General features: G+C 47.6%; 2 protein-coding genes across 6 annotated transcripts in view; one reads left to right on the top strand and one right to left on the bottom strand.

Moving 5' to 3' along the window:
- The window catches only part of SLC7A6 (solute carrier family 7 member 6), a 183,204-nt gene extending 178,709 nt beyond the window's left edge, over positions 1-4,495 (bottom strand). For 2 of the 5 annotated variants that reach the window (XM_077288157.1, XM_077288154.1), the window contains exon 1: positions 4,384-4,495. Coding sequence is in view for 2 of the 5 variants with exons in the window: in XM_077288153.1 (XP_077144268.1) it covers positions 3,915-4,168 (254 nt within the window). In the remaining 3 variants the exon portion in view is untranslated. Of the gene's footprint in view, positions 1-3,914; positions 4,184-4,383 lie in introns of those variants that run through there. The other 3 variants (XM_077288153.1, XM_077288152.1, XM_077288155.1) reach the window with 2 other exon arrangements.
- A 4,815-nt stretch (positions 4,496-9,310) lies between these two features.
- On the top strand, positions 9,311-12,974 carry LOC143809696 (uncharacterized). The gene is made up of 4 exons (XM_077292740.1): positions 9,311-10,024; positions 10,489-10,684; positions 10,838-11,000; positions 11,966-12,974. Exons 1-4 carry the CDS (start codon positions 9,986-9,988, stop codon positions 12,939-12,941), a joined length of 1,374 nt encoding a protein of 457 aa, XP_077148855.1. The 5' UTR covers positions 9,311-9,985; the 3' UTR covers positions 12,942-12,974.
- Positions 12,975-15,101: the final 2,127 nt, after the last annotated feature.

Raw genomic sequence — 15,101 nt, 5'->3', positions numbered from 1 at the left:
TTGAAGGCTACAACTTATTTATTATTAACAGGATTAACAAGAGGGGAGGTGGTGTTGCATTGTATGTTACGAAAATATATCTCCACAGAGATCCAAGCTTCAGAGACTGGTAGCTCTAGAGAACTGTTCGGGTAACAATACAAGCAGAGAAGAACACTATTCTACAGACTGAAGATATGGATGAACTCTTTTTACATCAGATTTCACTGTTCTCAAAAAAGTACGACTGGTGATCATGGGAGATTTTAACTATCCAGGTATTTGTTGGGAATCTCTCTCAGGCAAAAGTGAGGCTATGTGCACACGTCAGGATTTTGTCAGGATTTTGTCAGGATTTGTAGCCAAAACCAGGAGTGGAACAATTAGAGGAAAAGTATAATAGAAACATATGCACCACTTCTGTATTTATCACCCACTCCTGGTTTTGGCTACAAAACCTGAGGAAACAGCCTGACAAAATCCTGATGTGTGCACATACCCTAATGGGTCCAAAAAAAAAATTATCTTCTCTTGCTGACAACTTTATTTTTCAAAAGGTAGAAGAGATAACAAGAGGATGTGTAATCTTGAACCTAATTCTTATCAATAGGGAGGAAATGGTTGAGTAAGGGTACCGTCACACAGTGAAATTTTCATCGCTACGACGGCACGATTCGTGACGTTCTAGCGATATCGTTACGATATCGCTGTGTCTGACACGCTACTGCGATCAGACATCACGCTGAGAATCGTACGTCGTAGCAGATCGTTTGGAACTTTCTTTCGTCGCTTGATCACCCGCTGACATCGCTGGATCGTTGTGTGTGACACCGATCCAGCGATGTGTTCGCTTGTAACCAGGGTAAACATCGGGTAACTAAGCGCAGGGCCGCGCTTAGTAACCCGATGTTTACCCTGGTTACCAGCGTAAACGTAAAAAAAACAAACAGTACATACTTACATTCCGGTGTCTGTCCTCCGGCGTCTCAGCTTCTCTGCACTGTGAGCGCCTGCCGGCCGGAAAGCGAGCACAGCGGTGACGTCACCGCTCTGCTTTCCGGCTATGGTGCTTACACAGTGCAGAGAAGCAGAACGCCGGGGGACAGACACCGGAATGTGAGTATGTACTGTTTGTTTTTTTTTACGTTTACGCTGGTAACCAGGGTAAACATCGGGTTACTAAGCGCGGCCCTGCGCTTAGTAACCCGATGTTTACCTTGGTTACCCGGGGACTTCGGCATCGCTCCAGCGCCGTGATTGCAAAGTGTGACCGCAGTCTACGACGCTGGAGCAATAATCATACGACGCTGCGACGTCACGGATCGTGCCGTCGTAGCGATGAAAATGGCACTGTGTGACAGTACCCTAAGTAAAGGTGGCTGGGAATTTAAGAGGCAGCAATCACGCTATCCTCGAATTTTGGATTACAAGATGAGAAAGATCAGTGAGGAATCAGACTTTAAAGTGGCACTTCAGAAAAACAGAAATGTCCAAGAAGGAAGGGAGATTTTGCTAAATGAAATTCTCACAGCACAGTCAGTAATAATCCCAAAAAGAAGGATGAAGTGAGGCTTGCAAGGGAGACCAAAAGTAATAAAGATTTTGGGGGTATGTCAAAAGCAAAAGAAAAGTCAAAGATGTTATAGGATTTTTACAGGATGAGAAGGGTGAAGTGGTCAAAAGTAATGTTGAGAAGGCTTAACTTTTAGGGTATGTGTACATGAGCCAAAACTAGCTGCACTTTGGCCAGGAGCAGAGAGCTGCTGAAGCGGCATCTTAAGAAAACCCCTGTAAGATTTGCTGCTAACACTTTAAATCCGTGCATTGCATTACATCAGATCAGGCAGAGTCTAATGTAACACGGAGATGACAAGAGTCCCAGCTTCCCAGGATACGAGGGGCCGATATTAGGGCGCACACAGGAGTGGAGGTGGGTCATGTCCTCTGCCTTGTACCACACTCCGTCCTTTGTGAAGGAGAGAATGATGTCATGTTCCTGTGTGCTCACTGCTATTGTTCAGGACAGCAGATAATAAAACTACATCTGGTCCTCTCCATAACAAACCCTGGTTTCAGGACCAGACTGCGTCTTACCTTGTGCGGCTCTTAGGGTATGTTTCCACCTTCAGGATGGCCGGCGGTTTGGACGGAGGGGCAAACCCGCTCCGCCCTAAGCCCCGCCCCCTTCTGTGACGCGATGATGCCGGATGTGTTCATTGCACACATCCGGCATCATCGCATTCCACACATAGGGCCCTGTGATATACCTTGCGGAGGCGCAGCGTCGCCGCAAGGTACACGGACATGCTGCAATCTTAAAGGATGGGCCGCATGTCCGGAATCGCAGGGCCGACGGATGCGTGTTACCACGCATAGTGGACACGGGATTTCATAAAATCCCCTCCACTATGCTGTAACATCTGGATGCTGTGTGTTTGACGCTGCGGTTCTGCGCAGTGTCAAACACGCAGCGTTTCCTGCACGTGGAAACATACCCTTAGGGTACCGTCACACAGTGCAATTTTGATCGCTACGACGGTACGATTCGTGACGTTCTAGCGATATCGTTACGATATCGCAGTGTCTGACACGCAGCAGCGATCAGGGATCCTGCTGAGAATCGTACGTCGTAGCAGATCGTTTGGAACTTTCTTTCGTCGCTTGATCACCCGCTGACATCGCTGGATCGTTGTGTGTGACAGCGATCCAGCGATGCGTTCGCTGATAACCAGGGTAAACATCGGGTAACTAAGCGCAGGGCCGCGCTTAGTAACCCGATGTTTACCGTGGTTACCAGCGTAAAAGTTAAAAAAAACAAACCGTACATGCTCACCATCTGATGTCCGTCCGGTCCCTTGCCGTCCGCTTCCCGCTCTGACTGTCTGCCGGCCGGAAAGTGAGAGCAGATCACAGCGGTGACGTCACCGCTGCGCTCTGCTCTCACTGTACGGCCGGATCTGTCAGAGCAGGAAGCGGACGGCAAGGGACCGGACGGACATCAGATGGTGAGCATGTACGGTTTGTTTTTTTTTACTTTTACGCTGGTAACCACGGTAAACATCGGGTTACTAAGCGCGGCCCTGCGCTTAGTAACCCGATGTTTACCCTGGTTACCCGGGGACTTCGGCATCGCTCCAGCGCCGTGATTGCAACGTGTGACCGCAGTCTACGACGCTGGAGCGATAATCATACGATCGCTGCGACGTCACGGATCGTGCCGTCGTAGCGATCAAAATTGCACTGTGTGACGGTACCCTTACACTATCTGTGGAGGTCGGGACACCAAACAGAAGTCAGAGGGGGGTTTCTGTTAGATAGAAGCACGTTTGCAGTATGCAGATTATTAACATTTGCTGCCTTTCTTGAGACATTAACACTTTTCTTCTGTTTACAGCTCGTTGCCTCAGAGACCGACCACCGCTGCTGCCAAGGAGTAGGAGGGCACACACATCTCTAATGTGATCCTGGCCAGCCTGAAAACCGTGCTCGCAAGCTGAATAGAAAAGGGCTTGTAAACACTGCACACTGCCCATCTCCTGATGTTTTGCAGCAATGGTTGGTCTCCAAGGCAACGAGATAGAGCTATATCTCTAGATAGACAGATAGTAATGTAATATCTATCTATCTGCAGAACGGATACAGATTGTAATAAGCGGTAAATTGCTTGTTTGTATTTACAAGCACTATCCGAAAATATCCATAGATAAAGATGGAAATTAACCCTTTAACTCAGGCTAAGTTTACATCAATGTTAAGGTTTCGTTTTATAATCGGTATCCCCAGTAAAGGTCTTCTCCTGAGACTCACAGATGACCTGCAGGTTTATGCCTTTAGAAAAACATACTGATAAAAATAGTAAAGTGCAGGAATCTACACGTGGTCTGTGCAGCAAGCGGAGATGCACTGTGTGTACGGACGCCTATCACCAGCATTACCTGTCCCAGCAATCTGAGCCCAGGAACTGTTCTGTAGGACCAGACGAGCCGCCATCACCCCGGCAGCATCTGTCAGACACAATGTTGGGCTGTAGGGCCACTACTGTTCTCATACAGGGGCTCCTGTGGCCCCCTGATGTCAGTGACTGCCCCACAGTGTTACACACAGCTGTGCCCGCATCCCGTGCAGCAGTTGCCGGCTTCCCTGCGCCTCCTGCCAGCTTGCGTCTTATTTCAGCACGCTGGTCACACATGTCGCAATCCCAGCATGGGATAAACACGCAGCCCCCCACAGCCGGACTGGAGACCCTCCTCCTCATCACTCTGTCCTCCACACAGATGCTTCCTGCAGATCACAGCCCGGCCGTCCTGCGCTGCCCACATCTCCGGGGATGCGCCGTGCAGTGTCCTAGGTGATTCCGGCTGTGAGGACAGATGGCACGGGCTGGGATAGGCTTCGCTCACTTACCGTCACATTCCCGGCGGCGCCGTCCCTGGTGCTGCCTTCCCACAGTGCCCGGACTCTAACCCTCCGCTGGCCGGCTCCTCTCTTCTTGTCTGCGTAGGCTCCGCCCCTTCTGCCGGCAGCACGTGACCCAAGCCCCAGCGCTGCCACCCGGGGAGGTAGAAGCCGGGCTGTGCATTGTGGAGCGGAGCCCTGTACACACAGTGCGGCTACGGCTGCGGCGTTGTCCGCACAAACACGTGCCGTGCTGCCCACAAGCTCCCTGACACTGCTGCTCATGATGTTGGAGCGGCCCCCAGGCGCAGGGCAGCGGGGTACTCGGTACCGGGTCTCTCTCGGTTCTGGGGAGGTCACGGTGGCCTGACCCGGTCCGTGGTCCTGCTAAGGGGCGCCCAATAAAAGGTATAGGTGGTGGTGTAGGTTGCAGTAAATAACGAGAACACAGGGTTGCAGACTCTTTACCTCTTTACTGAAGGCTTCGGCATCCACAATCCAGAGCACTGCTAACAGGGCTGGCTGAGACCGGCCAGTCCAAATGCACATCCAGAGTTCCCTTTACAGGTGGAAATCAGTGTCCTTCCTACCAGCGCCTGTGTGTTGTAGTACCTCCCTGCTGAGCACCACGGGATAGTCCTCACAACTGTCGTGTATGTATCTGTTCTTTCTCTCTCCGGCCCCCAGATGGTATGGATAGGACGCACCCATATGACGGGGTAGGCCTGGAGTTATTTTACAGGGACCCTAGAGACGCCCCTCTCCCACAATTGCCTCCGTTGTCTTCATTAGGTGATTAAGGTGAGACAGCCAACCTAGTTAACTGCCCTGCCGTAGTTCAAAGTAATGCGTAGAGTCTATTACTTCCTCGGTGTTCCGGCCGCCGGCTTCGCGCCTCAGAAGGATGTTGCCGATCTCAGGGCACGACTCCCACTGGTTCTATCGCCTTTGTGCTGTGATCTCGTTTCTCACTTCTCCACAATATACATCGCTTCGTGTCCTTTCTTAGGATGCCGCCGCAATGAGGTGCAGGCGCGGCTCCGTAACGATCTGTCCTTTTCGCTAGGTCTCTGCCAGGATCTCACCCCTGACAGGGACCCCCCTGAATCTTCCCAAGTAACGCTCTCCTCTCACTAGATGTTACCTGGGCAAAACCCAGTCAGTTTGTCCCTAACTTCCTATCCAGCCCCCAGTTTTACCAGAGTGTGAAGAGTGGCCTAATACATAGAACCCTTTGCTCCCCCTGGTGGCCAGAGTGTGAAGTGTAATGTGTGACTGTGATACCTGGTCAGGTGAACTCCTTAAGTGCCATCAGACGTACCATCACTCCCCTTAGCGGCAGAGCGACGTTACTGCAACGACCAGGACTCTGGGGCGCTGCACTGTCACATAGGAGGCCGGCTGTCTGAGGAGGGATTTTTGTTTTGTTTTAATTTTTCTTTTCAAAATTTGTCAGATTGGTTTTAAAACATTAAAGAAGCCGCATTTATCATGGGCTCAGGTCCGAGCGCTGCCGTTACCGCTCACTATCTGTGCTGCCCCGACACGGGGACCAGTGACTTCTGAGCGGTTTGTAGAACGTTTATCCTGCAGACGACCCCATGGAAGTCTTGGCCTCGTTCACACCTTCAGTATTTGGTCAGTTTTTACCTCAGTATTTGGAACCAGGAGAGGAACAATCAGAGGAAAAGTATAATAGAAACACGTCACCGCTTCTGGATTATCACCCACTGCGGAGTATGACCTTTAGCAAAATAACTAATACCTAAAAATAATTCTTTATTAATGACTAATAAAACCTTTTAGACAAATTACCACAAACCAACAACCTAAAAAACTGTAAAGACACAAGCTCCTAGTACACCCTATTACTCCCTAATGTACCCTTCATGACGGCGAAGGTTGGCACCTTAACTTGTACGCAAAATGGCGCCCCCACTCACTGACGGCTCACCCTAGATACACTCTGTTGAACCCTAAAGAAGTGACAACAATACAGCCAATACACAAAAATAAACCGGTTCAAAATAAAGCGTGTCGAGCAGAAAAAAGAAAAAGGAAGGTAGAGAGTAATCAAGATAAGGAGGTGATACCTTAGCCTATAAAGGCAGACTCTATTCATTTTGCTTATTCAAAAGGAGCCAGCTAAGGCTACGTTCACATTTGCACCTTTTGGCGCAGCGTCATCGACGCATATCGGCGCATGCGTCATGCGCCCCTATCTTTAACATTGGGGGCGAAAGGACATGCGTTGTCATGCGTTTTCATGCGCTTTACGACGCATGCGTCGTTTGGGCGCACCTGGCAGGGCGTTGACGACGCTACATGTTGCAGTATTCCGGCGTCATAATTTTTTTAAAAAACACATGCATCGCACTTGCGTTGTCAATGTACCAAAAAAACATTCAAGTCAATGGAAAACGCAGAGGGCGCAAGTGCTTGCGTCGCAGCGCGTTGTGCAACGCATGCGTCCTTTAATAAAAAAACAAGAAAAGTGTCTAGACGGTGTCTAGACAGTGACAAAACAACCCATATATAAAAAAAAGTGTTTTGCATTGTTTTTCAATTGCCTGCAGGCAGGGGCGGATTATAATAGGGTCAATCTGGGCGGTAGCCCAGGGCCCAGCGGTGTGGGGGGGCCCTCGGCTACCACTCAGATTGCCCACCGCCAGTCAGGGCATTACTGCCCTGACTGGCGTATAGGCCCGGTGGGCAGAGAGGGGGCCCGCATCGGGCCCCGTCTCATATGCTCAGCGGGCCCCTACCGGCGCTGCGGCAGTTTCAGTATTGACGTGCGGGCGCGCGCCCGCACGTCAATAGTTAACAACAGCCGCCAGCCAATTGGAGGCTGGCAGCTGAAGTCTGCCGCAGGCGCAGCGCACACATCGCCGGCGTCTGACTTCATTGTCAGTCGCCGGCGAGTGTGCGCTGCAGGAGGGAGCTCGCCGCTGGAGCGCACAGGACAGGTGGGGAGAACTCGTTTTTTGGTTTTTTTTTTCTTTGCGAACGGCCAGATTGCTGGACACACTGGGGATGCTGGAGAGAAGACACTGGGGCAGATTGGAGACACTGACTGGGGCAGAATGCTGGACAGACTGGGGGCAGATTGCTGGAGACACTGGGGTCAGTTGCTGGATACACTGGGGGCAATATGCTGGACACACTGGGGGCAATATGCTGGACACACTGGGGCAGAATGCTGGACACACTGGGGCAGAATGCTGGACACAATGGGGGCAATATGCTGGACACACTGGGCAATATGCTGGACACACTGGGGGCAGATTGCTGGACACACTGGGGGCAGATTGCTGGACACACTGGGGGCAGATTGCTGGACACACTGGGGGCAGTATGCTGGACACACTGGGGGCAGTATGCTGGACACACTGGGGGCAGTATGCTGGACACACTGGGAGCATGGGCAGAATGTAGATATGGGGCATGATTGGAGACACGGGGCAGAATGAAAGACATGGGGCAGGATAGGATCATGGGTCAGGATGGATACGGTGGGGATAGATGGGGCAGGATGGGGAGATCATATGGGGTAGAATGGATACTCATGATGGCAGGATGCGAGAACATATGGCTGGAGCCAGGAATGAGACACACGGGGCCAGGATATATTATTATCATAGGGGCTAATTAAGGGATATTATTACTGCAGTGATGTATTTATTTTATTTTGAGTATATTGTTTTAAATGGGGGGGCGGTCCTGTTACTTTGCAGAGTGACACTATGTCGCCTTTTTTTCTTCATGTTGTGTAATGTAGAAGTTGGGAAAAATTAAGTAATGTGTTCTGCAAGCGGAGCTCTAGATAACTGTGTTATTTCCTGCAGAGACGAGCCCTGGCTGGAAGAAATGATGGCGGTGTGTGCTGGATGAAAGATGAAGGACTTCACCTAGAGACGTCACTGGTGAGTCAGTGTTACCTATACACTGACACTATACACTGTATACTATATACAGATGTCCTGTGTACAATGTCACCAGTGATCACTGCATTACCTATACACTATATACAGAGCTCCTGTGTATAATGTTACCGGTGATCACTGTATAACCTCTACAGAGACACTGCATACTAAGTATAGATCTCCTGTGAATACTGGCACTTACGGTGATAGTATTGTGTTTTTTTGTTGTTTTTTTATCACTGATCAGTATTGTAGTATTCAGTCACTATGTGGTGGTAACATGTGGTCTGGAAATGGTGTTGCGGTATTTGTCCCTTGTATGTGCTATTTGGTCACCATGTGGTGGTAATATGTGGTCTTGACATGGTGTAGCGGTATTTGTTCCTCGTATGTGATATTATTCGATCACTGTAGTTGTAATATGTGGTCTGGTCATGGTGCGGTGGTATTTGTTCCTTGTATGTGATATTATTGGTTATTTTAAAAATTGAAAAATAAATCAAAATATACTTAAATTGTATTGCATATTTTAACAAATATTTAATAGGTTACAGTAGAGTAGGGCCCGGCCAAAAGTGTCTACCGTGTTTTGGTGGCGGCTTACAAAATCTTTGTCACATGACCCCCCCGTCACATGACCCCCCCCCCATCACATGACCGGGGGGGGGGGGCCACAGTGTCTGAACAGCCCGGGGCCCTGGCTACCCTTAATCCACCCCTGCCTGCAGGATAGGACAAAAGAAAGACAAGCTCTCTGATCTGCTTTCAAGAGATGTAAGTATATATAATTTCTCTGCGCATTTTTCTTTTTTATGTGTGTTTTATTTTTTCATTTTTAAAATGCAATTTGTGCAGGTTTTATTTAATGTTTGGTCTGTACTTAAATCCGGCTGTGCCATTGTGGTTGTTTAATGGAAATTGGTGTTTTTTTTATCTGGTTGTGATGTATTTCTGGCGTTATATGATGGCGTTTTATTGTCTCCGGCCTTGTTGTTTTTATTGTTTAGTATGGTGGTTTATCCTGGATTGACTTTTATTTTCCCTTTTTTTTTTTTAGTGTTTGGTTTTTTTTTTAAAGAATTTATGGTGGTTTACTTAATGAATTTTGGGTTGTTCTGTAATTTCATGCGGTGTTTCCACTGTGGTTTTTTTTAATATGATTTTTATTTTATTATTCTGCTTCTGGGGTTATATGGTTTCTGCTTTCTGTGGTTTTAATTCTGGTTTCTATTTCTGGGGTTATATGTAACCGTATGGCGTTTTCTTGGCTCCTGTCTTGTTGATTTTTATTGTAAAGTATAGCGGTTTATACTGTATTTCCTTTTCTTGGCCCTTTTTTTAAAAAAAATATTAATTTTTTTAAAAAAGGTATATGTGTCTTTTTTTGATTTGTACATAGGAGGCTGTTGTTTATTAAATTTTTTTTTTATCTTTTCTGGGACTGTTATTCTGCTTTTGCTATACTCTGGCATTGTGTCGTCTCTGCCATTGATTTTTATTTTAATGTATGGCGGTGTGGTTTGCTCAGCGCTTGTTCAGTTGGCATTGTCCTATGAGTGCACTGTCCGTTGTGGTCGTAATGTTATGTATGGTATTTTTGCTATTTTCTTGTATGTGGCTGTGTTTTGTGCATTCTGTAAATGTAATAATTTTTTAAACTTTTCATTGCAGAATTATCTTGTTAAACCATGGCCACAGATACAAGCCACACGGCGCAGGGGAGTACAGTGAGTACATTATCTACTGTTGCTTACTATTCGGTGTCATTTGTACACGTGTCACAAATTTTTTTTAAAAAATTTACCAGGCTTCTTCGGCCGGAGACACACTGGTGCGAGATACGGCCGAGTCTCGCTGGTTAAAAGCAAGCTGTGGCACCTGCACTCCAGAGCGGAGCGTGCGGCCGCATAGCAATACATGGAGCTGCACGCTCTGCTCCGGAGTGCCGGTGCCACAGCTTGCTTTTAACCAGCGAGACTCGGCCGTATCTCGCACCAGTGTGTCTCCGGCCTTCAAGTGAGGAGGAAGCGACCCAGCAGGAGCAGCGACCTCGGGGCCAAGCTATGGTGGCAAGACGGCGAGTAAGTATTATTTCTAACAAAATTAGAAATGTTTTTTATTTTTATTTCAGTAATTTTTTCGAGCAATTTTTATTTAGCTTGCAAACATTAATGTTTTTCTATTATTCTAGGTTTCACAACGGGACCAAGAGGAGGTGATCAACATTGATCTCCTGGTCATCTGTATCCAGGAGCGAGGCCCGTTGTGGGACAGCCATGACCCTCGGCAGGCGGACCAGGTGGTGTTGAGGCGGATGTGGAATGAGGTGGCCAAATCGCTGTGGGATGGCTTTGACGGCGCTTCAGCTACGGACAAAGCGAACTTTGGTAAGTATGGCTGAAACGCCGTTCTGACCCATCAGGCCAGGATAACACAACCGTGTGTGATGTGATCAACTCCTGCAAGTTTGTTGCATCGCGCACGGTTGTGTTATCATTAAATGTACAATCTCTCACCTTTTTTTGTTTGCTTTTTCACAGTCAAAAAATTGAAGACAAGATGGCGTTCCATGAAGGACCGTTTCAATCGGGGCCTGCGGATGGAGGAGGAACAGGCTCGAAGTGGTGCTGCTGCGGCAAGGTCAACAGCCTATAAGTACACTAGGCTGCTCCACTTCCTGAGACCAGTCCTTGGCCGCCGAGCGTAAGTATTTAATTATTGGTGTACCTATTCCAACGCATCGGGTATTGTACAATATGCATGTCCACGTAGTATATTGGCCAGCCACGTAGTATATTGCCCAGCCACGTAGTAAATTGCCAAGCCAACTAGTATATTGCCCTGTGACGTAGTATACAGCACAGAGTCACGTTGTATATTGCCAAGCCACACATTATATTTTTTCCAGTCACGTAGTATACAGCACAGAGCAACATAGTATATTGGCCAGCCACGTACAATATTTCATAGTGTCGTAGTATATTGCCCATCCTGGTTTGTCACAGTTTTTTTAAAAAAAAAACAACCTTTCAGCGGGAGACCTTGTAGTCCACGGCAGGTTCCGTTCCCAGGGTTGGTCTGATCGCAGGACCTACCTGTGATTACATCTCGGTCACATGACCGTGACGTCATGGCAGGTCCTGCGATCAGCGTTAAAAATTTCCGGCCGTCGCAAACGCCTACGGTGGGCGAGTATATATTTTTTGTAATCAAATTTGTTACATCACATTTTTTACTATTGATGCGACATAGGCAGCGTCAATAGTAAAAAGTTGGTGACACCAAGGTTTAGCGGCGGCAACGGATTGCGTTACCCGCGGCATAACGCGGTGCGTTACTGCCGGCCTTTAACCCTGTGTTTAGCGATGCCAGAGGGGAGTATGCGGGCGACAGGCATTGACTGTAGGGAGTAAGGAGCGGCCATTTTATTCTGGACTGTGCCAGTCGCTGATTGGTCACGTCAGCCATGACAGGCAGCTGGCGAGAACAATCAGCGAATGAATAAGCATGAGTGAAGGACAGACAGACTGACAGACGGAAGTGACCCTTAGAATTATATGTTAAATTATTTTATAGTGTTGTGTGATGTAATGTTAACTTTTACACAGGAGGTGGCGAATGTGAAATGTTATTTTTTGTATACTAATGTTTTCCTTATCTTTTCACAGAACACACAGCAGCACCCTCGAACCTGGTCGGCCATCTGGAGCGGTCCTTCATGAATCGCCATCGGACCCGTCACAGCCATCCTACCGCGAGAGCAGGCATGCACCACCATCTGGAGAACCGGCAGCCGGTCCATCTGGTGTTCCCCTGGCCGAGGCCTCAGGCGCTCCTTCTTTCGGGTATTCCTGCCAGCATCAGCGGGCCTCGGACAGGCCGCTAATGCCCAAATATCTTCATTTGGGCACGGTTTTCCAAAATTGTTTCAAGGTGCTAGGAGATAGGATGGACACTGCTCTGTCCAATATCGACCGGCGCCTTGAATCAATGGAATCCGAGCTCATGAAGCCGGCGAAACATTTTTTTAGTGCCGTTGCTAAGGGCATGGTGGAACACCTTACACCGGAACTCCAGATTTCGGTGATGCAGGCCTGCAACAACGCCTATGTGAGTGCTCTGCAGCAGGCTAGGATCATGCAGTCAGCAACTACAATGCCAGTAGTACCAACGCTGGCAAGCATGACTCCTAGTCCTGCTGCACAGCAACTCTACAGAGGTCCGGGTGCTGAGGGACGCCACCACCAACACCATCGCACCCAGCCGCCAAGTCCTGCTCCTGCCAGGCCCTCAAGCTCAAGAAGATGCCATTCGGAGGAACACTCAGAGGGAGAGAGAAAAAGGAGAAGAAAAAGGAGAAAAAAAAGGACAGCTGCGGCGGCTCAGGCTGCTCCAGTACCCACACCTACCTCTCGGCCGGGGTCAAGCCGTAGCCGGACTAGCCAGAGCCCGTCAACAAGCACACGTAGACTGGAGGTGCCTCCTCCCTCCCCTCCAGAGGTGGCAATATCACCACCGTCGGCCACAGGGTGGTCGGAAATACCGTCCAGCATTCTGGACTACGGTTCATCCTCATCCTCCTCTACCCACTCCCAAACCGGTACTTATCAATCACCCTTGATTGCGGACGTCCATACCCCTTAATAATCTTTCCCACTTTTTTTGTGTGTCCCAAAATAAAAATCTTATGTTGAAAACTCTATTTATTTCTATTGTTCTAAATTAGTTGGCGGCAACTCACACCGTGCGCCGTGTACACAAATCTTTTTTTTTTTACACCTCATTTCTGCAATGTCAGACACTATTTTATCAATTTTTTAATCTGCATTTTTTTCGTGTCTCTCATTGTAGTATGAGTTGTAAACACAAAGAGGATTAAAAAATCTTATAATTTTTAAACATACAATAAGGTCATGGGTCAGGTGAGGTGGTAGCAATGGTCACGTGGCCAAGTGTTGCCATTATTTGACTCAGGATGTATTTCAGCATCCTAAATTCAATAGTTTTAACTAACTAGAGTTGAGCAAACATGATCGGCTCCCTCCTTGGCAAGCTATAACACTTGCCGACTACTTGCATATGGAACCCGGCTTCCTGGAGTGCGGATGATGATCTGCATTTTTCAGCCACCGCAGCCGCATGTTCCGAGGCTGTTTGACAGGCACAACACATGCACAACCCAAGCCTATTTGTTGGCCTCGCCATGCATGTGTAGTGCCTGTCACACAGCCGCGGCACATGCAGCTGCGGCGGCTGAAAACTGGTGAACAGCCAGCGCGCTCCATGAAGCCAGGTTCTATATGCAACTAGTCAGCAAGCTTTATAGCTTGACAAGGAGGGAGCAGAGCATGTTTGCTCAACTATAGAACACACGGCCATGTGAACATAATGGTTTGGCAGAGTGTATTTGGGAGCTGGTGATCACCTGAGTACATTTTTTGTGGTACACACTAGACCGGTTGGTAGGAAAATGGACATTAGAATAGTTTAAACATTTTTTTATTGACAACAACATTTAAAAAAAAAAAGGGGAGCAGGTTTTTTTAAAGTAAAGGCACAATAAAGTAAGTTTATTCAAAACACAAAACAGTAGAAAAGCTAGGTATATTACAAATTTGAAAAAAACATTACCTTAGGCACCATTTAAACTGGTTACATTGTATGGACACAATAGTGTTAAAATCGTTTATTGTCATTATATTCTTTTATTTTAAAAACTATAAATTTAATTTTAGTTAAAAGCACGATAACGTATAACTGAAAAACCTAAACACTACACCATTTCATCTTGCCATGACACACGCCCAACATCAGAAACAAAATAGGAAGCAAATCGATCTCTCATCTGCCCAATTTCAACAGTTGTCCTCAGAGGGTGATCTTGGTAATCGGGCAATGGGTTTGATATGGGTTCATCTAGTTCCACGTTCAGTCTCTCTTTGGCAATAATATAATTGTGGAGAACCACACAAGCCTTCACCACCTCAGCCACTGTCTCAATTTTGAGATTAATGGCGGATCCTAAAATACGCCATTTGGAGACCAGGATTCCAAAGGCGCACTCCACAGTCCTTCTGGCCCTGGACAGTCTATAATTAAAACACTTTTGGTGTGGTCCAAGCCACGACTGGAGTAGGGTTTCAGTAGGTTAGCACACATTTGAAATGCCTCATCCCCAACCACAACAAATGGCATTGCCGGGCCTTCAGTGTTGGGAAAAGGTTGTGGCTGGGGGAAATTAAAATTGTTCCCATATAACCTTCGGCCCATATCAGACTCTTTAAATGTCCGCGAGTCATTTGTACGGCCAAACGCTCCAATGTCCATGGCGATAAACCTGCAGTCCGCACCTGCAATTGCCATGAGCACGGTGGAAAAGTATTTTTTATAATTAAAGAACTGAGATCCGGTTCTTGCAGGCTTTGTAATCATAATGTGCTTCCCATCCACAGCTCCAATGCAGTTCGGGAAAGAACACAGTTGTTCAAATTTTGGGGCGTTGGCCTCCCACAATTCAGTTGTAGGCAGGGGTAAAAATTCATCCCGGAGATTGTCCCACAAAGCGCGGCATGTGTCGGCAACAATTCCTGAAAGTGTGGAGACTCCAATCCGAAATTGAAAATGCAGGGATCTTAAGGTCACTCCGGTAGCCAGGAAACTGCCAAGAAGAAAAATAAAAAAATGTAATTAAGTACATTGAAAAAAAAAAAAAAAGAATGTACAAAAAAAAAAAAAAAAAAATTGCAGAACATATGACAGGCGTTCACATTGCAAGATAACGTACCGTAGAGTCACCAGCAGCCG

Source organism: Ranitomeya variabilis, chromosome 2, assembly GCF_051348905.1.
Source record: "Ranitomeya variabilis isolate aRanVar5 chromosome 2, aRanVar5.hap1, whole genome shotgun sequence".
In the NCBI taxonomy this organism is placed as follows: Eukaryota; Metazoa; Chordata; class Amphibia; order Anura; family Dendrobatidae; genus Ranitomeya; species Ranitomeya variabilis.
Note: the sequence above shows the minus strand (reverse complement) of the source record. Positions and strands in the feature narration are given on the sequence as shown.